Below are 25,593 nucleotides of genomic sequence, written 5' to 3'. Positions count from 1 at the left end.
GGAAGAGAGCGTCGTTGCAGACGCAAATCACTCCAACAGAAGCAGAGCATGAAAAAAATGGCAAATTTTGCAACAAGCAGCATTTTTAAGGTTAACCTGACAATGCATAGCCCTGAAATTTATCATAAACACGCTCCAATATCGTTTTCTTGAGCCATGACATCGAAACAATTATAATCTTTTATTTATGAAAACGTCATTTGACGTCACTTATCGCATGGCAATAAAAGGAGCCCTATTGACATAGGAGTCCGTTCTGATTGGTTAGCGTCACACGAGGCTTTCCTTATATAGTCATTCGGTTTAGTGAATGAATGTGATAAAATAAGACTACGCCTACGAAGTTCATTCATTCATCAGCTACACTACAACAGAACTACATCGGGAAACCTCGGCAGGTTCTTTCTCATATTCGTAGTAAATTTTATGAACATCGTTGTGATCAGAATTCGACGAGCGGTTGGCATCCTCTCACCATATCTGAGTTTTTATTAACGTATGAGTAACGACAATTCCAGTGGCCAAATGCGGATGGACGCGCTAGAAACGTTGACCAGGGTCGCTACGGACCAGCTGCTGAGCAGTTTTGACACTTCCGTACTTTTCGATACACCTACTACGCTCAGTGCAACCACAGTTAGACAGGTGCCCCAGCTAGGACCAGATGACCTGATACCGACAACAGTTGGAACTGAATCCTTATTCAACCCTGAATCGGACTTACAAGATGCTGGACTCACTGGTGAGTTTTCTAGATCATTATAACTGCGCCACTCACTTCCCCTGAACTCGGTCGGCCATACAACCAATACTCGAGTACACTGCGCCCGAAATGAGTCGCAGATTTCGGCATGAATCCGGCGATGACAGTTGCCATCCAATATTTTCAATGACGGATATTGATGCAACTTATTAGATTTTGTATACCAATATTTCACAGAATTGTTTGTTGCTTCGAGAAACGAATTTTAACCCGTTACACACATCCCGTTTGTAGCGCAAGTCAGCGTGCTGGCTGTCATACCATAGAATGCATCGCATAGTCTGTTGTTGATTCACCACATCCGCTCGTGTCGTGCATAGTCCTGCATGGATCGAGGGAAAATTTTGCCCCATTTTCTGAATTTCATATTGAGTCCCTATTCAGATTTCGTGTTGTTTTTGTTCATAACATCACACGTGTAGTGATGTGTATAGCTAGACATTGTAATTTAGACTGTGTGTGGGTGGGCGTGTTTTCCACCGGGCCCGTCACTCCCACACACTCTCCGATTCGAGCCAGTGAATAACACGGTATCACTCAGGTATCCATTCAGTAGTAGCACCACAACCACCGCACTGTCAACATCGTCTCTCCCGCACCACCGGCACATTTAGGAAAAACGTTGTATCGGAGACCTACTTCATTTTTGCGTACCCAAGTATTCAATTTTCAACTATGTGGAGCCCCTTCGCCAGTTGCCATCCCAATTCACTACACTTTCCTCGCGCACATCGTTATAGATGCAAGTAGCCGATTGTGCCATTTCTGATTCCCGGTCAAGAATTAGTTCTTAGTCGCCCGGTTGAACATTTTCGCTTTCGAACACGATTTTAACTGTGCTCTCTCTCCCTTTCTTTGTTTCTGTAGCTATCGTTGACGAAGAACTGATGTCAACCTACAAGCAGCATGCTGATACGAGTTATCAAGCCAGTGTCGGTGGATCGCAGTGCGCCACAACTCAACCCGAAACACTTACTTACCGCGGAACTTTTACCACAGCTTCTGCCTCTCCCGCCAGCAGCGCCAGCGGGCCGTGCAGCACCGGCAGCTCACCGACACCGCAGAATTGGTGGCAACCTGAACGCACCATGCTTTCACCTATGATAACGAACATCCTCACGAGCACAAATAGCAGCATTGGTAGCCCAACGCCTATGACAACTCAAGCTACTAGTATAATAAGTCAACCGGAGGTTTCACAAACGTTAACTCCTGTGACTCCCGATATTGTGATCACCCAATCACTGAGCAATGTTGAGCTTCAGCCGCCATTCACATCAGCCTACACACAGGCACCTACCTACGAGAATTTAGAATGTCTTATCACAACAAGCAGTCCGACTCCTGCGCCTAGTCATCAACCTACGACGTATCAACAAGTGACAAGAAATGTAAGCGGTGAATTGAAATACTCATGGCCTATCATACCGGACTTTAGTACTTCTTTTCCCGGCCAACAAGTTACCAAACCAATAGCTACAACACCTGAAAGTATGACAAATCCACCGCGAACTCAGGCGCTCGGCGATATGGTGCTCCACACATCAACACCCGCGGACTTTCTAACCGCATCCGTCTCAACAGCCGGTAAATTACCAATGTCTACTGCAGTTAGTCAACCCTACCAAGTAGCTCCCGCACCGACGAAGACACCGAAGCAGCGCAAATATCCAAACCGACCGAGCAAGACACCTCCTCACCAGCGGCCGTACGCTTGCCCGGTTGAAACCTGCGATCGCCGTTTCTCACGAAGCGATGAACTTACCCGCCATATACGAATCCACACCGGACAGAAACCTTTCCAATGTCGCATCTGTATGAGAAACTTCAGTCGTAGCGACCACTTGACAACTCACATTCGGACTCACACCGGCGAAAAACCCTTCGCTTGTGACACCTGCGGCAGGCGCTTCGCTCGCAGCGACGAACGAAAACGGCACAGTAAAATTCACTTGCGTCAGAAGATGAAGAAAGAAGGAAAATTGCTAGCCTGCGCTGGCCACTCCGCGAGCAGCAGTAGCACCAGCAGTCAAAGTACAATATCGTCGCCGCAACAACAGCAACCAGTCGTAACCCATGCTAGCAGTCCCCAACTTATTGTTGAAACTACACCACAGTCCTAGATTCAGATCATACAACATATATTTCTGTAAGAACATTTAGTTTTACAGAACATTTTGAAGTCGATAAAGTCGATAAAGCCTGCTACTTTTTAGCACCGTGATGTTTAAAAGGTACTTTTTTACCAACTGGACAATTATAGAAATTGAATAATTTGAAACTCAAGTACGCAAATTTTATTTTAACTGCCAGGGATTGTTTAAGAGATCGTGTTTTTTTTGTAAATGTTTCTTTTTTAATGTAAGGCGCGACATTGCTGTCTTTGAAACTTTGGACGATAAAATTAGTGTTTTGCTCTTTACTTGATCTAGTATAGAATTGCTAGATTTCAAATGCCATATTCTCTCTACAAATTTACCTAATCATGTGTCTACGAAATTCTGTTTTCTAAACTCTATTGTATATGTTGAACCTGGTGTTCAGAATTTGAAAACTTTTTGGAACATTTAGAAGTTTATGTGTTTTATATGTTTGGCCTCGTCTTTGTATCGTATATGGATGTTATTATTTTTTTTGACATTGCATTTTGTAGTTGTTACCTGTCTCTAAACGAAGAAAAGTCGCTGGAATATTCATTATCGACGTATTTTTAACTGATTTAGATGTTCTCTCTATGTGTTGTGTTCAGCAAAAAAGTGACCCCTTTTCTTTTACTTGAGGAAAAACAAATGTTTAGCTTGCTAAATTGGGTAAATTCGTTGTTTGATCAAATGTTTTGGCACAGGGCTTTCGTTGTCTGGCGATTTTCTCTCTCAGTAAGGAAAATCGCGTGTCGAGTCTTGCACTCAGCTTGTTCCGAGCCTGCCGTGCATTGAAGGACGCCGAACTCATTAATATTCATGATCTGGGTGGACACTTGATTTTAATATTCTAATGTCGTATATTGTCATAGCAGCCGCATATTTTTAATATTGTGATGTCACCATGTCGTGCCCGTATGTTAAAACGCTGATGACGTAGGTGTGATGTGTTTGTCGATGCCGTCTACGTAAATGTACGCAAATCTCAATCAAGCTATACTGAATGATAGGAAATGAATTTTTATATATATCTAAATATAGCTCTTTATTTTTCTATTCATCCATTGGCCCTCATGAATCTCCCTTTCAGTATCAAAAAAGGTGACACGGGGAATAGCTTATTTGTCAGTAGTTGTTGACAGTCTTGTGTGTGCGCTCGTTGTGGGTATTTGTGGCAAAATAGCTCTAATTTTGATCGGTTACACCTGGCGTGCAGTGAAGACGCTCAGCCATGTTATTTTCGGAATCAAAACACGATTGTTACGTCACAGCTTGTGTCAAATTAGATTTATCAGCCACTGATGACGTCATGGAGATATTTACGAGGTATTTTTTGCGAATACGAACAAAGGCTGTGGTTAGTATTTCTGTTCGCATTACAAATTGTTTTCAGGTCGATTTTTTTAATTTTATTTTTCTGGACTCAATAATGTGATTGTTCAGTTCAGAAGTAAAAAAGTGTCAAGGAATGATTTTTTTTTGTTGTTGCCTATTGTTATTTGCTGTAAAGTGTTACCAAGTATCACCGTATGTCATTTCTACTCTTTCTATATTTGTGTGAATTTGTATGGTCTTCAATAACAGTAATAATCACTGTCTTTGATTTTATATGTTTTCGAGCATGTTGTAAATGTCGCCTTTTCACATGCCCTTGGTCATTCGTATCGTCGAACTGTATATACAAGACACAGAAATATATTAAAAAACATGTAAACTTGTGGTACATTTTCTCCTTATGGAGAATTCTATTAATAAAATATCCACATTGAAATGAAATACTATTTTTCCTCCTTTTCCTGAATGCGTGCTGGTGTATGACTGTTCTGTTTGCGTAATATCTTATGTCTGTATGATTAAAAATGTCAGTGGAAAATATTGGCTGATGTAGACATGAGAGATGAGACCGGGGATATGTACATTTCCCATTCTGTCCCTGCAGAGATCAAAAGATTATCCAACACAGGTAGACAAGGGTAGATTTCGTCCCATACGGTACCTAAATGATGGCCCTATAATACGTAAATTTGGCGTCTGCAAAGCACCGGGCTGGTTGCATGACAGGCCTGTTGAATGAATGGTTGACTCTATGACAGTACCCGTGTAGGCTACTCGTTCCATGCAGTAATTAGTATAATTATGTGTTTCATCACGACCTACTGTACCGGCTTTCCGAAATATCGGAAATATCAAAATTTCATAGATATCTGTTCTATCCTCTAGAAACGGTGCCACAAATACTAGTATTTATGGACATATACGCAATGTCAGCAGCAAGAGCGGTGAAACAAAATATGAAATACGCCTTTGAATGTCAGAAGATCACAATATAATGAGAACAATCAACATAATATCAAATTATGTCATCTGCCCACCCTGTTATGAGAATCAGATTGAATGACCGAACAACGCAAATTTACCTGTGATTAGAGCAGTTGACGTTACACCGACCATACGGCTATTTTTAGAAGCACAAGACGCATATTTTAAACATAATCACCTACGATGACACTTGAAAGAGGGCCAAGGGTTATGCAGGAGAGATGTGCGCATCTTAAATTTTCTCTCTTGTTTTGAAATATTACTCCCATTTCGAGCAAGGTAAGGCCCGTCCTTCGATTTGACAGAAAAGGCACTTCTGCATTTCGGTCACGCATGTGCTGATGCACGGTTAGACGTCAGAAGGCTCGCCAGTCCCTGCATTAATTCGCCATAATCCCATGAGTTTATATCATTCGATTTGGCGTGGCTAAAAATAGCTGCATTTGCCGAGCTGTCGTTTAACCGGCGTCGGAACAGAAGACCTCTCGACGAACTTATGAAGCAAAAACCGACGAATAAACGCCTTATTGGCATTCCGTACACGAGATTGTGGTATTTGAATCGCCATGTCGAAAAGGGAAGGGTTTTAGAGAAGTGAAAAAGACTAAATAAATCGACTGGGTGTACCGAATTCGATGAAATAGGGAAATCAAACGTTTGACCTCTGCTTGTCGGTATTTAAATTTATGTTTCCGAAAGAACCCGAAAACCTACGATGTTTACTGATAGACATTAATATCTTAAGGCTGACAACATCGACGTCACATGTGTTCATTTGACATATATTGCATTGAAATCACTGGCGCATGTTTTCAAATTACCGGGACAACGACCTGTTTTTTTCCTTATATGGAAATTTGACATCCCGATTTATATTTAGTAAAACAGAAAAAAAAGACAAACAGAGGAAAAGCGAAGAAATATACAAAGACGAATCTATGATGCAGTTACATCCATGAGTGCTTGGATCAGTAATGACGCTGTAGCATTGGACACTTTGTCAATCTATCATGAAGACGAAATGTTTACTGTCGCAGCGTGAATAAGTTTACTCAGTTCAGAAATCTCCACGAAGGTGACGCAGTTTGAGTGAAGTTGTGATCTTCTGCACGAACTCCCAAATTGGTAGTGAATAGATTTTTTGTCCCCGACGCGTTTACGACACTGAACTCATGGAGAGTGTCTTCCAAGAAGGTATAGACTGTCTCGTATTTCAAGACAGCGTCACAATCCCGATTCTTTACGGAAAGTCTATAGCGACTCAAGTTTCCTCATCGATACTGAAACCAATGCAGATCACTTCCTAACATGATTATGTCAGATAGTACGCACAAAAATTAAACAAAACAGTATTTATCGATGGTAATAAAATATTAACTGTGCATGTTAATCACACAGTAGTAAATACTGAATACAGATATGCAAACATAGCTTGTTTGAAGTCTTCGTATCAGAACGCACATCCGTCTGTTTGTCCAAACAATCCAACACATATCTAATTACACATGCATACACACACATACATACAAACATATATACACACATACATAGTCAGACATACATACGTACATACACATTTGCATATATACGAGTGTTTAAATACGCACACATATATAAATATGTAGTACACTTTGATTTAAAGCACTTTGAAGAGACCTCTGTATATGTATATATATATATATATATATATTACTTTGTCTTTGAACATTCAAATAGAAATAGATTGCGATCATATATCCCCATGAGTATAGCATGAATGTGAGAGTGTTGGGAAAATATTAACCTTCTTGTAATATTCAGCTTTACAATATATAAAATTATGAGAGAGAGAGAGAGAGAGAGAGAGAGAGAGAGAGAGAGAGAGAGAGAGAGAGAGAGAGAGGGGTGAGGGAGAGGGGAGCAGTGTGAAGTCATTTTGACTAGCCTCGCTAATCGGAGTATATTTCTTGGAGTATTGATAATCGTGGCGCTAACCGCTGAATTTAACAATCGTATTCACCGCTGCTGCCGTGTGGCCGTTTTACACTTGCCGGGAAATTCAGTCCGTTGGATGGTTAAACTATAGTCAAAGCACTGTAATGGCGCTTTGGACTTCGTTCCAAACGCTATAATAAGCTGAGCAATTTACCCTCTACTGACCTGGTGAATGACCGGCAGACCGGACATACTGTCCTCTATTGACTTCATAAGAAACAAAGCTCATTATTGGCTTGCTTAACTTCATAAGTTTACAAATATCAACTGTCACACATCTAAAGACCAATAGAGCCTGCACTACGGCATGACAATACTATGTATGTATGTATGTATGTATGTATGTATGTATGTATGTATGTATGTATGTATGTATGTATGTATGTATGTATGTATGTATGTATGTATGTATGTATTTATGTATGTATGTATGTATGTATGTATGTATGTATGTATGTATGTATGCATGTATGTATGTATGTATGTATGTATGTATGTATGTATGTATGTATGTATGTGTGTATGTGTGTACGTACGTAAGTTTGTGTGAATACATATTCGGAGACCCGCTTTCGAGGGGTTCTGACGATTCTCGGCGTAAAAAGCCGCAACAGATAGAACAAAACTATTCAGGACAAATTCACGTAGCGGCCGTAAGGTGCGAATCACATAATATTGCCACTCTACAATTGGCCCACTTCTTTCACCCAAATTTAAAACTCATTGCTACTATTTCTTTATATGAGATTTCATTCTAAGTGAATGCTTTGATTACTAGTTGTGAGTTTTATCAGTCATGTGTTTTGAGTTATTCTCAGAAAATTTATAATTTATTGTATGAGATTATGGCCTTGGAATAACTCCGCTTGTATATCTGACTATCGTTGAAGGGTTTCAAATCGGACGCAGTGTCTTTGGTGTCTTTGGTGCTTATGTTTTTATTGTGCAATGGGATAGTGTGTTGGCCTGAGGTTAGAAAATAACATAGCAAAACGTTGACACGAAGTTCAAGCAGAATGGAAACTGGAACGGAAGTGGGATTCAGATATTTCAGAGCCTACCGGCCGTTTTAGTTGTGCTCAACGGTTTTCATAAGACATAGGAGATGAGTTATGCTGACAATATGTGCGAACACTAGAAATCTTGTGTAGTATGTTCGGTGATACCTGTTTGGTCAAAAACGTTGGGGCAAACATAGGAAAAACTGAAATAAAATTTAAAAAAAAAGGCAGGAGTGGTACAATATCATGCACATGGACGACTGGTATACTATAGTGAACACCCAGTGACGTTTACGTAAGTGCAAGTACACCGAAACATCCTGGTATATTTACGGATATTATGTACGTGTCGGCAGGGATTATATTGATCAAATTGGCTGGTTAACTTGTTTCTGTTAACATTTGCATCCACAAATCAAGTTAAACCCCTATCAGCTAACAAGTGAATCTTGCACAGTTTCTCAAAAATTAAGAAGTTGGCCCTAGTAGCACAAAAAATGCTGAGTTCCAGTATTGCTGCCGAGGTGTTGTCGGTAGCTATTGTGGAATTCTGGAAACACCTAAATCAGTATGGTTTCTAAGTAACATATTTTTTGGTGACTGACGAGGCCATATTTCTTTGAAATTGTGGTCCTTTGCGCTCATTATTGGTCTAGGTGCGCTCTATCTCCAAACTGCTACTATTGAGTCTGTCACGAAGTTCAAGAAATTGGAGCGCTGCAAGTGTAGTACGCGAGTTGCTACCGCGTAATATGTGTCCATCGTACAAAAAGTGCAAGAGCAAACCCGATAACCTTGACACGTCGTGAGCAGTTTCTAAGAATGGGATCGTCGATATATCCTGCTCCGTGAGTGGCATCGGAACGCCGTATTTCCAGCCGAGTCGCTATCAATAATGTGAGTCATTGAAAGGAAACGGGATTTCGTTCGTTCAAAAAGCACGCTCTCAATGAAAGAATTGCGATTCTTTGAAGACCATTCATCCTAAAGATATACTACTTAATTGACTAATGATAATATATATATATTATATATATATATATATATATATATATATATATATATATATATATATATATATATATATATATATATATATATATATATATATATATATATATATATATATTATATATATATATATATATATGTCTACATATGTCATTGTGGAAATTACAGTCCTCGATGCTGAAAGCAGAGCGTTAAAATCATAACACAAATTACTTCGAGTACAGAGTTTTATATCAGTTAAATAAGTTTCATGCATCTCGCAATCTTGTCTGAAGATTGCGAGATGCATGAAACTTAAGTAACAGATGTAATTATTTTGTACCTGAATTAATTTGTGTTAATATTATATATATATATATATATATATATATATATATATATATATATATATATATATATATATACTCTAAATTAACACTATATATAACACTATATAATATATTTCTTTATTTTTCAAAAAAAAAATTGCCTATAAATAACAGGAAATGGCAAAATCAGAAAATTGTACAATAGAGCAGGCCGCGCGTTGGCATCAATTTAGGTGAACTCTCTGCTGACCAGTGTCCACAAAAACGTTGCTTTTCAGGTGTAGAGAAGGCGAAGTTACGTATAGGCGCTTAACACTTATTTTACCAACTTATTTTCCATATGTGACCACATTATCAAACGGCTTCAAATTTTTCATGTAAGAGCCTTTGGCAAAGGCAAGACACAGGAACTGCCATCATCAATATCATTGTCAGGAGATGGGCCTTAAAACTTTGCCGGAAAAAAAGTGATAACAGTCGCCTTTATCGGCTCAGATTGATAGCGACTACTGGCGTTGATCCCTGGAAGGTATGCACGCGATATGGAAAACGTGCGACTGAGTTATTAAACGTTCTTTCATATTCGCTCCCTCGCAAATTGCGCCTGTGCAAGTATGCAAACTTAGCTGTGGATGCGAAAATGTGTCCTCAATATCACATTTATCAATTGTCATATTGAGTGTGGAAATATCTATCTATATAAAAATTCTAACCATGGTTTATCGGCACTCTCCTCCGGGCACGTTAATAGAGTTGCAACCAGTTAAAGTTTTTGACCATAGTATTTCAGTTTATTTGCTGCAACACGGTCCCACCACAAAGTGGCTGCAAGCATAAAAAGGTACATTTGTTAACGTTGATTTCAGAGCAGTTTCATCAATTTCCATCCACTATGGGAAAATGTAATTAGTCTGACCGGAAACGTCTAAACCAGTAAGCGACACACATACATTGATCGCTCGTGATTAATTGGGCGGACTTGGAACATTGCTGTAAATATCTATAAGAGAAGGTCGTGTGTTTATAGCCGAGGCATACCAACAGTATGACTGTCGCACATACAATGTTTTCTCGTTGTCTCCAGACAATGCCGGGGAATATTCGGACGATTAATCATCGTTCCGTGAACGAAATCGAACAGAAAGTGGACTTTGAATGGCATTATCCGGAAAGTAAACTATCAATAGTGCAAAGTGGATTGAACACAGTGGAGGGGACTTCCGTTTCCCAAAATACCAAAATACCATTTAATTAGGATAGGAAGTATCTCCTAACGTTGTTGACTGTTACATAGGACGACCAAGTTCTAAACAACCGCGAGGCATCCGGCAACAATCGATCGATCCGATTTGATTGGTGTTGTTATCAGCGGACTGGATTACACGCGGTACGGTTACTTGTGATGCGGTAAAACGCCGTGAAGACGACAAATTATGACCACGAGTATCGACAGACCGGAACAAGACAGCGCGCTGCACATATAGGGGCCGTGGTATGCATGGTTAGACTTTTCAAACCACAGGAGCTCGACATCAGATTTTGTATGATTTACAGGGAGGGATTTAGGGAGCGTTCAGAGCATATAAATAGTACATGGAACGGTGCATATCCCCTACAAGATGTACAGGAAACCATTATCACCGGTGAAAGGGACCACGAGTATAGGCTACATGGTAACTTTATTTTGGAGACCAACTAAACAAAGTTCTGGGACGCGTCGTGTTTTATAATACGGCCAAAAAGCCAAAACACTGCAACTACAGCAGAATACGTTGCTCTTAGCCCTGCGTACTATATGCTGTTTGTTCCCTGCATTATACAGCTTCAGTGGGAGGTCGTCCGGGGGGGGGGGGGGGGGTCGTGTAACGCCGGGAACACACAGCATCGAACGCAGGGCTACACTGCTTTCAGCTATAACACTTACGACTATAAAAAGCGCTACGTATCTCTTTGAGTGAACATGACTATTAACAACAGACGTATATTTATGCATCGCAAGGACGTACTAAGCATCAAAATTATCGATGGTCTAAACCGTAAACGAAAGCCGGAAATTGAACAAAAGCAGCGGTGTCATCATCTGCTAGTTACGTTCTGTATGGCCGTGTCACGTGATCATAGTAAAGGAATTCTCACTTCCTGGTTCTTTTGAGCAAAATGTCAACGCATGGTGGTCAAAATCAAGGGAGCGCGACGTTGGTTCTTATCTCATTAGGATCGACGAAAAACACGCATTTTTCTGGTGTTCGACTCTTCGTTGGTCACGGACCTGTGGGCGGTTATGGTTCCACGCGTTGAATGTCAGCGGTGAGGGACAGATTACAAGTACCTTTCTATGAGATATCTATCCCACGAACATTTTGTGTCGTGATGGTCATTTTCCCGGGGTTCTGTTAGCCCAGGTGCAAACCAGTGATTCACGCATTTGTGGGCGAAACGAAACCATTATAAAGTTTTGAGTGCTGGAAGTGTAAAAGATCGTTCAAGTGATTGAACATACACTATCATGGGAAAGGGGCGGTTTCAATGACATTTCCAGTAACATTTTAAAAAAGACGTTCGGGCGCTTTCATATCCCGATATGATTAAGCACCCAAGAACCTTCGTTTCAAAAGAAAAATGCACTCCTAGTCATAAAGAAATGGAACTGATGATAAAAAAAGACGTTTGGAAATCCCATATTCCAGGATACTTGCGTTACGAACTTTTTACTTGGTCGAGTCGGAGTCAATCACTATCACCATAGGGCCATGGTGAAGGATTGAAAAGAATTCGTCGTATCTCCCGGAGTTCCGTAGATGCGTAATCGATGATTCACACGTTTGTCGGTGAAAAGACACCATAATACTAAAGTTAACGTATTTAATAGAACGTAAAGTCAAAGGAAAACTTAGATGTATTTGCTGGCCACGATGTCCGTGACCTCAGGAGAACGACACACCATATCTTTTCCACAGTGAATAATTTGCCCGTAAAATAAAATAGGGCTATTTAATACTTTGATCTTATAACTGGTCAGTTTCCCAGAAACTTTTTTGGTATATTAGGCCACAAAGAGAATTAAGTTACATGCAGCTTCAAGACTTTCAACCTGGTTGGCGCGATTGGAAGTCAGGAGCAGGACAGTTTTACTATCAATGCCATGATTCTCAATTGAGAGAGAGAGAGAGAGAGAGAGAGAGAGAGAGAGAGAGAGAGAGAGAGAGAGAGAGGAGAGAGAGAGGGGAGGGAGGGAGTACTGTACATGTCTTATGATCAACATAATTCACGATGCTATTATCTTAATCTTTATATGTGTGCATGAATTTTCCTTGAATTGCGGATTATATGGAAAATTTCACATTTCGAAACTCAAATTTATTGAAATGAGAATTTGGTAGATTTAGGTGATAGTAAATAAATGTGTAAAGAGTTAAAAGGAAGAACTCCATTACCTGTAATTTTTAAATACTTTTCAGTGCTTTTGCTCAGTTTTTACACGGACCATGAATTCCTTCTTTGGGGGTCTATGGTTTTTACAATATAATAGTTTTCTATTTTGCTGCCCAAATCATTGCGAACTATCTAATATTCAACTACACACCCTACATGTTATAGTATCCAATGTTATGCTTGCTCTCTCTCTCTCTCTCTCTCTCTCTCTCTCTCTCTCTCTCTCTCTGAGCCAGGACAGCACTATAATATTTCAACAATAACATGTTGTAGATTGCACTCAATGCGCAAATATTTGTGTTTCACTATACTCGACAGAGAAGAAAAGGAATAGGGTAGTTGTTTTACGAGAAAAAAAAACATTATTATGAGTTCCGGCTATTGTTCCTTTCTCGCAAATGATTTGAGATCACGTGCATACGGGAACTGATGTCGCCGCACACATTGTACATTACACAAAACCAAGGTTCACTGAGACCTGCTTTACACACTTCCTCCTTCAAAAGGCCAACTTGTCCAGAAAGCAATAACAATATATCACACTTTTGAACAAGTGTTACAATTTTTCCTAATTAGAGTAAATTTGGAGAATATCACGGTTTAAACAAAACCAAAACAGATTGTCTAACGGTGCTACAGCTACAGGTATAGTCACTCACTGGTAGTAGAGACCAGCCGTGGACAGCTTACACCGTGCTGAACAACGGGCTATCATCATGCGGCTTGCCCGTGCATATATAGTGTACGGCTACAAATCAACGATAATACTTTACTATGTTAAAAGGTCACCCATCCCGAGTCACTTCGTGTGATTATACCGCTTTGTCCAGTTTCTCTTTAGTTCTAATGCACAATATATCAATCCGTTCGTAAACATTTTAATACGTAGGCGTTGGTATTCATGGTGTTCGCAGTAATAATCCCCTGTACACATCGAAGAACGCCAGTTTGGGATTCATTTTGTCATTTGTACATCATGCACCTATACGATTTGGCGCGACTTTTTTTTTGCTTTGATACACACTGCTCATATTTGATCCCGCTGCGACATACGTATCACAAAAGTAAGAGCACAACCACAACCCCACTGTTGTAAATATGTTTCACAAGTTTAATGGTAGTCTCAACTTCAAAACTCCCATACCTCTAATAGGGCTTTGGTACAGTTTTATTGAATTCCGGTAGCTTTAAACTACGTCCAACTCTGACTTGAAGTGGGTGGACCGTGTTCAAAAAGACGAAGTCGCAATCCTTTCAAATTATTTCTGTTAATTTGTTCCATGAGAGCAAGTATTCATGTTGTTCAGTCGTCGGACCTCTACTCACTTCCCGTTCGTAATGCTTTAAAGGGACAAGGTCAGCCATTTTTCATGAATTTTGTTTGATACGAGATACTACTTATATTGTTGGACATGTCAAAAGATAATGAACGGGAGACCATGCATATATTGGACCCCGGTTTTAGGCACGATACATTAAACCATCGCGAAAATGAATTAATGGTCATGACCATTAATTCATTTTCGCGATGGGTTCATTTCATTTGTCTAAAACCGGGGTCCAATATATGCATGGTCTCCCGTTCATTCAGTATATTTTGACATGTCCAACAATATAAGTAGTATCTCGCATCAAACAAAATTCATGAAAAATGGCCGACTTTGTCCCTTTAATGATGCAATTTATGGTACAAAGCAGAATTATGACATTTTGTCATGTGTATAGGCAAGTATAATATTTTGCTCCGACGACTGATAATTCAACATGTTTAAGTGAACAGAACAACATAAATAATTTCTACCACGAAGCAAAAAATAACCACAACGATTGGGAAAGATAGCGATTTGCTGCGTCACCATAGAGTTACAGTTACCCGGCCTGTTGATGAAAAAACAGACATTGCCACACATCAGGCTGGCCATCATATATTTGTATATGCTGGCCAGGTTAGTGAACAAATACATGTAGTTTGTCCTGAGATAAGTTAGCCATACCAAATTGATTTCTGGACTGTATTCTACGACTGTTGAAGCGCTTATGCCTCAACATCCCACATGGATAAAGATTGCTGTTGGTGAATTATTTGCAATGCGATTCTACAGGGTGGGGGGACCGCACAGTATGCTGACAGCACAGAGGTGGATTTTTTTCTATTTTTTTTGTGCTGGTGCATTGTATATTCCAAGCTTTGGATTAGATTCACCTAATCGCTTCAAGCAGGAACATCTTAAGACAAATATCTAACCACAGGGTCCTCGAGCTCCGGTGATGATGGTGATCAAACATTTAAAATGAAGGAAAATGTATTTGGACTCAGTAAAGTTGTTGTTGTTGTTGTTGTTATTGTTGTTGTTTTTGTAGTTGATAGTATTTTCAGAAAAGGACAAATTATGCGCTGCAAAATTCAATACAGCCTCACTGTACACATGGAGGTAAGCTGCCTCCATGCTATACACATGCGCTGCAAAATTCAATACAGCGATATTGATGATGATGATGATTAAATATTTAAAAATGGAGAAAAATAAAAATATATTGGACTCTGTAAATTTGTTGCTGTTGATGTTTTTATTATTGTTGTTGTTGTTGTTGATAGTATTTGCAGAAAAGAACAAAGTATGCGCTGCGAAATTCGATACAGCCTTACTATACTATGCGCTGCAAAATTCATTACAGCCTGTGCGTTGCCGCCCAACTATACTATGGCCTATGCGTTGCAAATTCAATACAGCCTAACTATACATGTGCGTTGCCGCCTAACTATACTATGCGTTGCAAATTCAATACAGCCTAACTATACATGTGCGTTGCCGCCTAACTATACTATGCGTTGCAAATTCAATACAGCCTAACATTACCCAAGGGTTGTCACTCATTGCCACACACTTTTTTTCAATCGCCAAAAATGCACCTAGCAAGCATCGAAATCGGTAAAATTCGACGTAGGGTCAAAGCACATTGGTCCTTCTCAATCATACTCAAACATGTTTACCTCTTACCGATGAAAAGTCGAGAAATCAGCAGGTTTTTCACGCATCTTGTCGTCTCTCACATTCCAGATTTAAAAGACCGCGCGGTACATTAAGTCAAGTGGGCGCATTTCAAATCGAACCAATAGCTGAGCCCGTACTGAATGAATGGGCCCGACGTGAAAACCCGGCAGTAACGTAAGTTTCTCACGTCTTTGGAAAGAACTTTCTCTTCCTATGGGTGAACTGCAACTGTTAAAGTTAACAGAATTTCATACGCAGACAGTGTCACCCATAGTCTTCAAAAGACGTAAGAAACTTACGTTACTGCCAGGTTTTCACGCTGGGCCCATCCAGCTCTGCTATTGGTTCGATTTGAAATGCGCCCATGTGACTTAATGTACCGCGCGGTCTTTTAAATCTGGAATGTAAGAGACGACCAGATGCGCCGAAAAACTGCTGATTTCTCGACTTTTCATCGGTAAGAGGTAAAAATGTTTGAGTATGATTGAGAAGGACCAATGTGCTTTGACCCTACGTCGAATTTTACCGATTTCGATGCTTGCTAGGTGCATTTTTGGCGATTGAAAAAAAAGTGTGTGGCAATGAAGTGACAACCCTTGGGTAATGTTAGGCTGTATTGAATTTGCAACGCATAGTATAGTTAGGCGGCAACGCACATGTATAGTTAGGCTGTATTGAATTTGCAACGCATAGTATAGTTAGGCTGCAACGCACATGTATAGTTAGGCTGTATTGAATTTTGCAGCGCATAGTATAGTAAGGCTGTATTGAATTTCGCAGCGCATACTTTGTTCTTTTCTGCAAATACTATCAACAACAACAACAACAATAATAAAACAAACAACAACAACAACAAATTTACAGAGTCCAATAAATTTTTATTTTTCTCCCTTTTTAAATATTTAATCATCATCATCATCAATATCGCTGTATTGAATTTTGCAGCGCTTGTGTATAGCATGGAGGTAGCTTACCTCCATGTGTACAGTGAGGCTGTATTGAATTTTGCAGCGCATAATTTGTCATTTTCTGCAAATACTATCAACTACAACATCAATAACAACAACAACAACAACAACAACTTTACTGAGTCCAAATATATTTTTATTTTCTTCATTTTTAAATGTTTAATCACCATCATCATAGCAGCTCGAGGACCCTGTGATCTAACGAAGCTTTCAACACTCACCATAACAGGTTGTTTTGCAGTATCTGTATTGTAACTGCGGTGACTCAGGTGGGTGTAAAACAAACAGGCGACTTTGAATGGAATAAAAGTAGTGTACTGACAGAAGTGTACTGACAGACTCTGAGAGGACAACACGACGGCCACATTCTAATCAGTTCTCAAAAAGTATCCAGGCGGGGTAGTTTATGACATGTTTATACATTTTAAAAGAAAACGATTTCTCTGAACAGTATTACTCATAGTCATGATTGCGATGTGGGCATACCATTAAAGAGGATAGTTTGGGCATTGAACAATGATAGTCTGTGCAGTCTATACATTTTATCTTTGACCTCATATGCATTTTTGCTCTCAACACCCCTCTTTTTCCACGAAAACCAAAAAAAAAATCGCTGTGCCGGAGTAGTTTTCTTATGTTGTAATTCCTTTATTTATAGAAAGAGTGTTCTCTGACGGTAATACATAACATAAAATCTACTGCTGAAAATGAAGGACTTTCATTTCGCAAGGCAACAAATAAAGTTAAAACCAGGTACATATAATATATGCAGCATTATACCTTGTAATTTTAAACAAAGTATTACATCATCACTCCACGTTTTTTCCGTATGTCAAGTTCTTGATATCACGTGAAGTTCTACAATAAAATGTGTATATTGGCTCTACACAGTGCATCTCTCTCAACCCTCATCCCGCCACATCACAGGAGAAAAGTGATATCCCTATACTAGTATGTTTACTCAAGTGACACACACACCATATTTCATTGGATATTTTAGGGGTGCTCAAACCGCCATGTTGAGCATAAGTATACTTGTACATGAGACACATCAAGTAGATAAACATAGGTTTTGGAGCTTTGCTGTTTTTTACTGACTTAGCAAGACATTAGGTGAGAGGGCTGGCATGAAAAGTGTTCATGTCGCAGACTGCTAACAAAATGCTGGTGTGGCAGAGGTCATTTTGCCCATTTCGAAGCCCCACTTACACAATGGTAAGTAGTCCGTTACTATAAAACCTTGGTATCAATGAGATGACATACTAGTACATCATTGGGAAGTTTACACTATGAGTGGTACTGGTCCAATGGACACTGAAGTGTCAAGAAGTGTTTTTAGATGTAAAAATCTTGAAGTTCAGCTCTCTTTGGGACCTTGATGTCAATATTTGGTAAAAAGTATAATACACACAAGCTGAATCATAATGGAACATACACAGGATGTGTTACATTAACATATATGGGACATGAAACGTGGAATGACATGTCAATTGATCTTGAAGCAGAGCTCTGTGATGATGACACACCCAACTGAACAACAATTCAATGCACCACCTACGAGATCTTGTTGAGACTCTTGGTGGTACACATAGGATTATCTTTAACATCCTCAAAATAAAAGATGCTGGCAACCAAAAAAAACGAGACTGATTCACCTTATAAGATAATCTCTCTATGGTGTATATACATTACCGAATATGAGGTAAACAATGTTAACAATGATGCTTTTTACAGACCAGGAACCAAGGTGCTGTGATATGAAGTTCCATGTTCCATATTGGCAGTCTGATAAAAAATGCCATTTCTCAAATAGAAAGGATACATTCAGTTGATCAAAGTTGAAACACAATACTGCTGAATCTTTTTTACCTCCTCAATGTTGGTTCTTATTTATGTATTGGGTGACCTATTTTGCTCAAGTTTTCAGAGGCCACTCCTGTAAGCCAAAAGGATTGATGTACCATGCATCAGTAATTAAGGTAGCTAAATACCTTTTAGCCACTTCAGATTTTTATTTTTTTCTCGATTAAACACGTCCCAAACCCAAATAAAGTATACATTTTCTAAAAGCCTGATATAGAGCTATCCGACCGAGCACAGTACACGGTCATTATTTTATAAGAGTCACGTGACAAGCGTTTGCTGAACCTTCCAAAAACAGGTTTTTCCCGCCTTCGCGAACACGCTGCAAGATTTCCGGTTGAAATTTCTTCATTGACAAGCCTTGACAATATCCTTCAAAACGGTGTCTGCGATTTTTTCCCGGAGGCTCCATTCAAATTATATGGCGTGATAATTAAAATTCCTTGAAAAGCACCTTCATCTAACACATTTAAGAGCGCATTTAAAGAAAACAAAGGCATATAAAAAAAATCCCAGACACGGTTTTGAAGGATATTGTCAAGGCTTGTCAATGAAGAAATTCCAACCGGAAATCTTGCAGCGTGTTTGCATAAGGCGGGAAAAACCGGTTTTTAGTAAAACGCTTGTCACGTGACTCTTATGCAAATAATGACCGTGTACAGTGCTTGGTCGGATAGCTCTATATCAGGGCTTTCAGAAAATGTATACTTTATTGGGGTTTGGGACGTGTTCAATTGAGAAAAAAATAAAAATCTGAAAGTGTCTAAAAGGTATATAGCTACCTTAATCTTCTCTTTACCAAAGGGGGAATGTTGTTGAATGACTCTTTCGTACCCATGACATCTCTAAAAGCAAATTAAAATTTAAGTTCACAGTAGCTACCAAATTAACACAAGCGATGGGTACTGGAAGAGGTGACCTACTTAATCAGTAGGAAATTGTGAAAGATAAGTCTTTTAACAAGATTATTGAAAATTGAGCATATGTTACACATTATTCTGTATGGTAATGGTGAAAGCCTTAGGAAAGAAAGGAGTAATATTTTGTAAGAACAAATCTTGGCCTGAGTTGAACATTATTTTTCAGCATTTACAATAAAAGGCTTTCAAATTTACAGGGAGGACTGGTAAAGAGCCCAAGTCTCCACAGTTACCAAGGAATTTTTGATCATATTTGGTGGCGAAAGATTTATAATGCTACAGACCTTAAAAAGCTAGTGAAAAACTGCACTCTGCAGAAACTTTATACGAGTGAGAACTTTACAACTGTCCAACAACAACAATAACAAGAACAACAACAACAACAACAGAAGGCTTGCTTGTGAGCTTGTGTGGGATGAGCCTGAGATGACTAAGACACCAGTCACTTTCAGTTGCATAGCCTCCACAAACAACTATACAGTGATGCAAGGTCAAGGGTCACACTGCACTCTTTGGTTCAATTGTAAGTATGCAACTGTACAGTATACACCAAACTTGCTAATTACACCCTGATATCCCACAGAGTTTTGCTACACAGTGTGGCAAATTACAGGTATGGAAGTTCACAGTGTGGTTCATTGAAAGGAATTTACCAAGATGATATTAAAGTAACAAACACAGTACAGCAGCAACGACTGATACACCAGGTTTAAGTCATTGATGACAGGATAAATTTACAAAAGGCATAAGGATGAATTTGGTGTTTTGAACTGACGATGCAACAAATATACAAATACATTTCAGTATAGACCTTCAATATACCTGATTTATCATGTGTGATGTTAAAAGTGTTATTTTACAATTTCAATATTTGTTATTTATTTTCAACATCCTGTTCACAATAGCTTGACGCACTGCATCTGTTTCAGAGTAATGTTGGCAGTGTGTTCACAATCACAAATTCAATTTCATGTATTCACATTGCAAGGCACTGTAACATAGGTGATTACTCAGGGAAAATCATAGTGTAGACAGCAACTTTGGTGTATGTAAGAACTAGAAGTACATGAAAAAGTATATACCGTATGCAGTGAAATGACAAACAATTCTGACAAAACAAAATACTAAAATACTTTTCCAATGCTTGCTGAGTGTAGATGAAAGCTTAAAATAAAGTGGCAGGACTTGGAATACAATAAAATTGCTATACATTGGCAAGATATTAAGAATTGTTTCAATAACAGTTCACAGTAAATCTTTCAATCATACTCTTACACCAATGAAAGTGACAGGACAAAAATCAAAAACTTACAACAGTGCTAGTCTAAAATTTATAATCCTAGTATCAATAGCTTTTCACAATGTATGTTCGTCCACCAAAAATTAATTAAAAGCTAACTCTTTATTTGGGAAGGGAGGGAGAAAATAGTGATCATACAAATAGAAGTTTGGATATGTTGTTTACTATAAGGCTTGTTGTCAGTAAAGTTTGGCTTGGTAGTACACTACAAGCTACTGTTTTCATGAATGTGGTTACAGAGTTCATAACGTATGCACAATAGCCCTTTCATGTTGAGATATTGCATGCCTGTGGTCTGGGTGGAGAAAACGCCTTGGAAAACAGGACCAAAGGCAATTGCAACCATGTTGAGGTCTGAACAAAAGTTGCTGATTTATTTTGAGACTCATCATATTGAAACCTCACTCATGTAACAGGCTTTGTCTCACATGGCTGGCACTCAACTAGCTAACTCAATGTCATGGTCTCACAAGTTCTTGCCAGCAACAGTAAATATTCTACTAACTACATTGCATGTTGTTGGCTGTCTTAAAACGTGTTCCTTGACAATTTGATCACTGCAATTAAATACAGTCCAATCCCCTTGTAGTAATTTGTTCAGGTACATGCCACTCTGAGAAAATGAAAGCGGTCTGATCACAGCAATGAGACCAATGCTACTTCCATTGTCCAGTGGAAACACTGGATGTATACAGAAACATGTATACAGATTCAGGGGTGACAACTTCAAATTGGCTGTATTTACTAATTTAGAAGGATGTAGTGGCAAGTAAAATATACCAGGCAGGAACATGTATATCATTACTCTATTAAATCTTTATGTATCATTCTGTGTAAGGATCAATACAATATAAAGATTCTCAAGCGTTCTGCTTCTATTAACCTCTAAATATTCTAAAACTGTATATTTATTTATAGGAACAGGCACTCCATTTTAGGCACCATAATCTCATTAAAAGTCTTACAATGTTTAACATCAACTGTAACATTTATCGAGTAATGTTTTGTTTTTCCATTAACAATCTGTGAAAATAATTAGTCTCAGTTGTCTTTATCAGGAATTTTCTCTGAGTAAACCAAACCGAGACACATACTGTTAAAATCATATGGCAAAATTTTTACCTCAGTATTAAAAAAACGACAGCTTTCCAGTAAAACATCAGTGCAGATCAAAGGCCCTGCATTACACAGAAAACAATAAATTTGATGAAGACTTTTTTACGTGAAATTTTTAATCTGCATGTACTGCTATTACCAATCTATTCCATTTCATGGTATGTATTAAGTTTCACTCTCGGATATGCAGAAGGGAGTGTGATTTACAATCTAAAATCATTTTCAATGCTTTCAGATATCCACTGGGCAGTTTCACTCTATCGAAACTCGTGTATGACTTCTGTTGCTTTTGATAGCACGGTCAGTCTTTTTGAATGTGAAGAGGTATAAAAAGGACCTCGGCGTAAGAGAAAAATTGCAGGGTTGCAGTCAACAGCAACTTTTTGACTCAATGGTTCAAAACTTTAGGCGAAGTGTCTCATCACCATAGTGGAAAAATGTTGACATAGATGGAAAGAGAACAACTGCCATAAAAGATCTACCAGTGTAATAACATAGGAACTTTCATCATAAGAAAGCTAGTTGATATTTGAATGATTTACTTTCCTTTCGGAAAAAATGTTGTTTTCTGTAATTGTCAAAAATCAAAGGTAATTTGCATCTGATGTCATACAAATTGCTGTATGCGACATTTCAAATTTCTGCCAAAACTTATAATACACAAGCTACCTTTACACATACGCTTAGTACATTTTTAGGCTTCAACAGTTGTAAATTAAAGATAACTCGAGAAAATATTATTGGGCAAGTTGGCTGAAACCAGGAATGACTTATACATTGCCACAAAAGAACGGTTGCAATGGCACCATTAACATGTGTGATAAATAAATGAAAATCCCTTGCCAATAAAAGACCTAAGTTAAATTTGTTATAAACATTAGACATCTTGAATTATTTAAAAAAATGTAGAACTTGCTCTTCTGGAAAACATTATGATAAAATCAGTGAATTTAAATATAAAATATAACAATTAAAGGTAAGAAAACAGAAAGGTCTACATGACTATTTCTGATCTCACTACATTTTAAAGAAAAGGACTTGTATCACCCTTTTTGTGTTTTTGAAAATCTGCAAAACGTATGGATTGAAAGTGATACTTTGGGAAAAGATATGGTTTTCTTTAAAAACTTAAGTGATTTATAGTGATTGAATCACAGTTTATATGTATGCAAATGTGGACAGAAGTCTACAGAATATTCTAAAAATCCCCACATGATCAAACTGGTGTTGCAACTACTGTACACATCAAAACCTATGTCTCCGTGATATTTTGGCAAACTTTCAAAACAAAATGGTCGCATAATTTACTGTGACAATATTCACAATGTTAATGATCAAAATATAAAGATATTAATATTTTCATTAAATACTGATTTTAATCAATATTACTAAACACGAGTCTGTTTCATCTCCCTGAATTATAGTAAATTTGTGTCCCTCAGTCACAGACTTGCATGTTTTGTGTTTATGTCTACTCCTTCCCTTATAATTTCAAACACAGAGCATTAAAAAAATATTTTTGTTCAGTACTTTCTGTTTTAGTGTTAGGGACACTGAAAAACATTGCTAAATTAGTATGTAAGCTGTACACAGTCAGTGTGGAGTACACACGTATGTTGTACGTTAACTGGGAGACGTGCTTCGGTTTAACACTGTTATCAACATAACACGAGAGCATACGTGCAGTTTGACACAGTCATTATGTAGGTCACTTAAAAGTTGACAGTTGAATTTTCCAGCATTTTTACCCGCTTGAAACTTACTCCCAAATTCATTTTTCAACAGAAACAGATTTATAAGAAGCAAAATGTTCCCCGTTTAGGGATTATCAGAAAGATTTATCGAGACGTTCAGTAAAAAGTGATTCCTGATTGCGGACAAAATCTAATACTCGTAGTCAATGGCGATTAATTCGATTCCTGGGTGGTTGCGCATACGTTTCAATCATTTAAACATTATAACTCAACTTCTGGACCAGGATAGACCTCATAATCACACCAGAAATCCCTGGGTTGGGGTATGGCTGCCAACCATTGCACATTGTCCTTGGCAGAGTCGGCGGCCTGACCTTGACTTTGGTAAATGTCCATTTCGCGGTAATACGTGCAGTCTCTTCCGCCGCTCGGATCATAAGGCGGGGCTAGTATATCTAAGAAGGCTGCGGGTCCGTCAACGGCCACAATATCATGGTAGTTATTCTTCGATTGTCCAAGTTGTAGTACTCCGCCGGTTCCGGTATCGCCGTCCAAAAGCTGCTCTGTTGAAAACCTACCCGGCGTCAACTTGTGTTTACTTCCAAGTAAGCGCACGTCTTCAGGAGGGTCCATGGTACCTTCTTCAATTCTGTCAAAGCATTTCAAACGAATCTTTCCATATAAAACTTTGAGGATTCCAAACATTCCTGGGTGATCATGTAACGGTATTCTACATCCGTGTTTAAGGAGGAAAATACCCATTGTAAAGTGCTCGTCCTCCCAAATGTGCATGTACGTTACCGGCGCGCTAACGCTACTTGACTTGTTGTAAGGTTCAGTTTGCCCGGTGTTCCGAGGTTTCAAGTTCAAGTCGGATGTTTTCACATTTTCCATCAAAGTTGATAATACCTTCAGGTTTTCTTTAAACGTCGGATCCAACGATGACATGCGAAAAGTTTGACGCGCCTGACCGGCAACTCTCTGTATGAGAGAGGCCATTTTTAACAGTGATGCATCATGGTTAAAGTTGTATACATCCGAACAGACATATTCCTTTTTCGACGCTAATAGATCAACTGAAGCTCTTTATTTTCCTAGAATTGTAGTATTTTCAAATTTGTTGATTTTCTCAAAGTATTTAAAAATATATTAGAATGCAATAAATTTACGTATATGCCGCCATTCACAAGAAATAAACGATCTGTCAAATTAGCACGCAAACGAGGCTGCGTGATGACCTTTCTTGGGGGCGACGTTAGCCGGTAGGGGCCACATCTGTAGTAAACAAGATTTCTAGCCAAGTCCTGCATCTGGCAAGGTCGCCTTGCGAATTCGCGAAACATGAGTTGGTAAGACCAAACTTTTCTACCACTTTGCCCCATGAAAACATGTCATTAAGTTTCATCAAATAACTCTTCAAATTTGTGAAATTCAATCCGCAGGAACCCATTCAACCGACTGATTTCAGCGCCGAGGAAGAGTGTGATTAATAGAACGGTAAGTGACATTAACACCCGAGCGTCCCCTAAATTACATCAACCGAAAAATTATCGCTACAATCATTATTTGAACAATTTATGGGGCAATTCAGGCCTGTACGCCGAAGATTATATGTTTACCAATAATCCACACGATATATTTCTTTCTGGATAAGTTATTCAGCAGGCAGAGTTGGTGGGTGAAGACGGTGCGCCCACCATCTAACTCAAACCTTCAGGTTTGCAGGGAAATCACAGAAAATATCAAAACGACAGCATAATACATATATAGTGTAATCACCGGTACTCTTT

At 38.8% G+C, this 25,593-nt stretch overlaps 3 protein-coding genes across 3 annotated transcripts in view; 2 read left to right on the top strand and 1 right to left on the bottom strand.

Annotated features, from left to right (window-relative positions):
* Positions 1–314: 314 nt before the first annotated feature.
* LOC139119949 (early growth response protein 3-like) lies at positions 315–4,680 on the top strand. Its single transcript, XM_070683919.1, has 2 exons — positions 315–742; positions 1,631–4,680. Exons 1-2 carry the CDS (start codon positions 499–501, stop codon positions 2,884–2,886), a joined length of 1,500 nt encoding a protein of 499 aa, XP_070540020.1. The 5' UTR covers positions 315–498; the 3' UTR covers positions 2,887–4,680.
* A 19,384-nt stretch (positions 4,681–24,064) lies between these two features.
* LOC139120633 (2-aminoethanethiol dioxygenase-like) lies at positions 24,065–24,802 on the bottom strand. Its single transcript, XM_070685147.1, has one exon. The coding sequence runs from the start codon at positions 24,800–24,802 to the stop codon at positions 24,065–24,067; it is 738 nt and encodes a 245-aa protein (XP_070541248.1).
* Positions 24,803–25,024: 222 nt separating this feature from the next.
* Positions 25,025–25,593, top strand: part of LOC139120630 (bridging integrator 3-like) — a 67,380-nt gene continuing 66,811 nt past the window's right edge. The window contains 2 exon segments of the mRNA XM_070685139.1: positions 25,025–25,152; positions 25,246–25,300. Of these exon segments, the coding sequence (XP_070541240.1) occupies positions 25,145–25,152; positions 25,246–25,300 (63 nt within the window). The 5' untranslated portion in view covers positions 25,025–25,144.

The sequence above is a fragment of the Ptychodera flava genome, chromosome 20 (assembly GCF_041260155.1).
Source record: "Ptychodera flava strain L36383 chromosome 20, AS_Pfla_20210202, whole genome shotgun sequence".
In the NCBI taxonomy this organism is placed as follows: Eukaryota; Metazoa; Hemichordata; class Enteropneusta; family Ptychoderidae; genus Ptychodera; species Ptychodera flava.
This window is presented reverse-complemented; position numbering and strand designations above follow the sequence as displayed.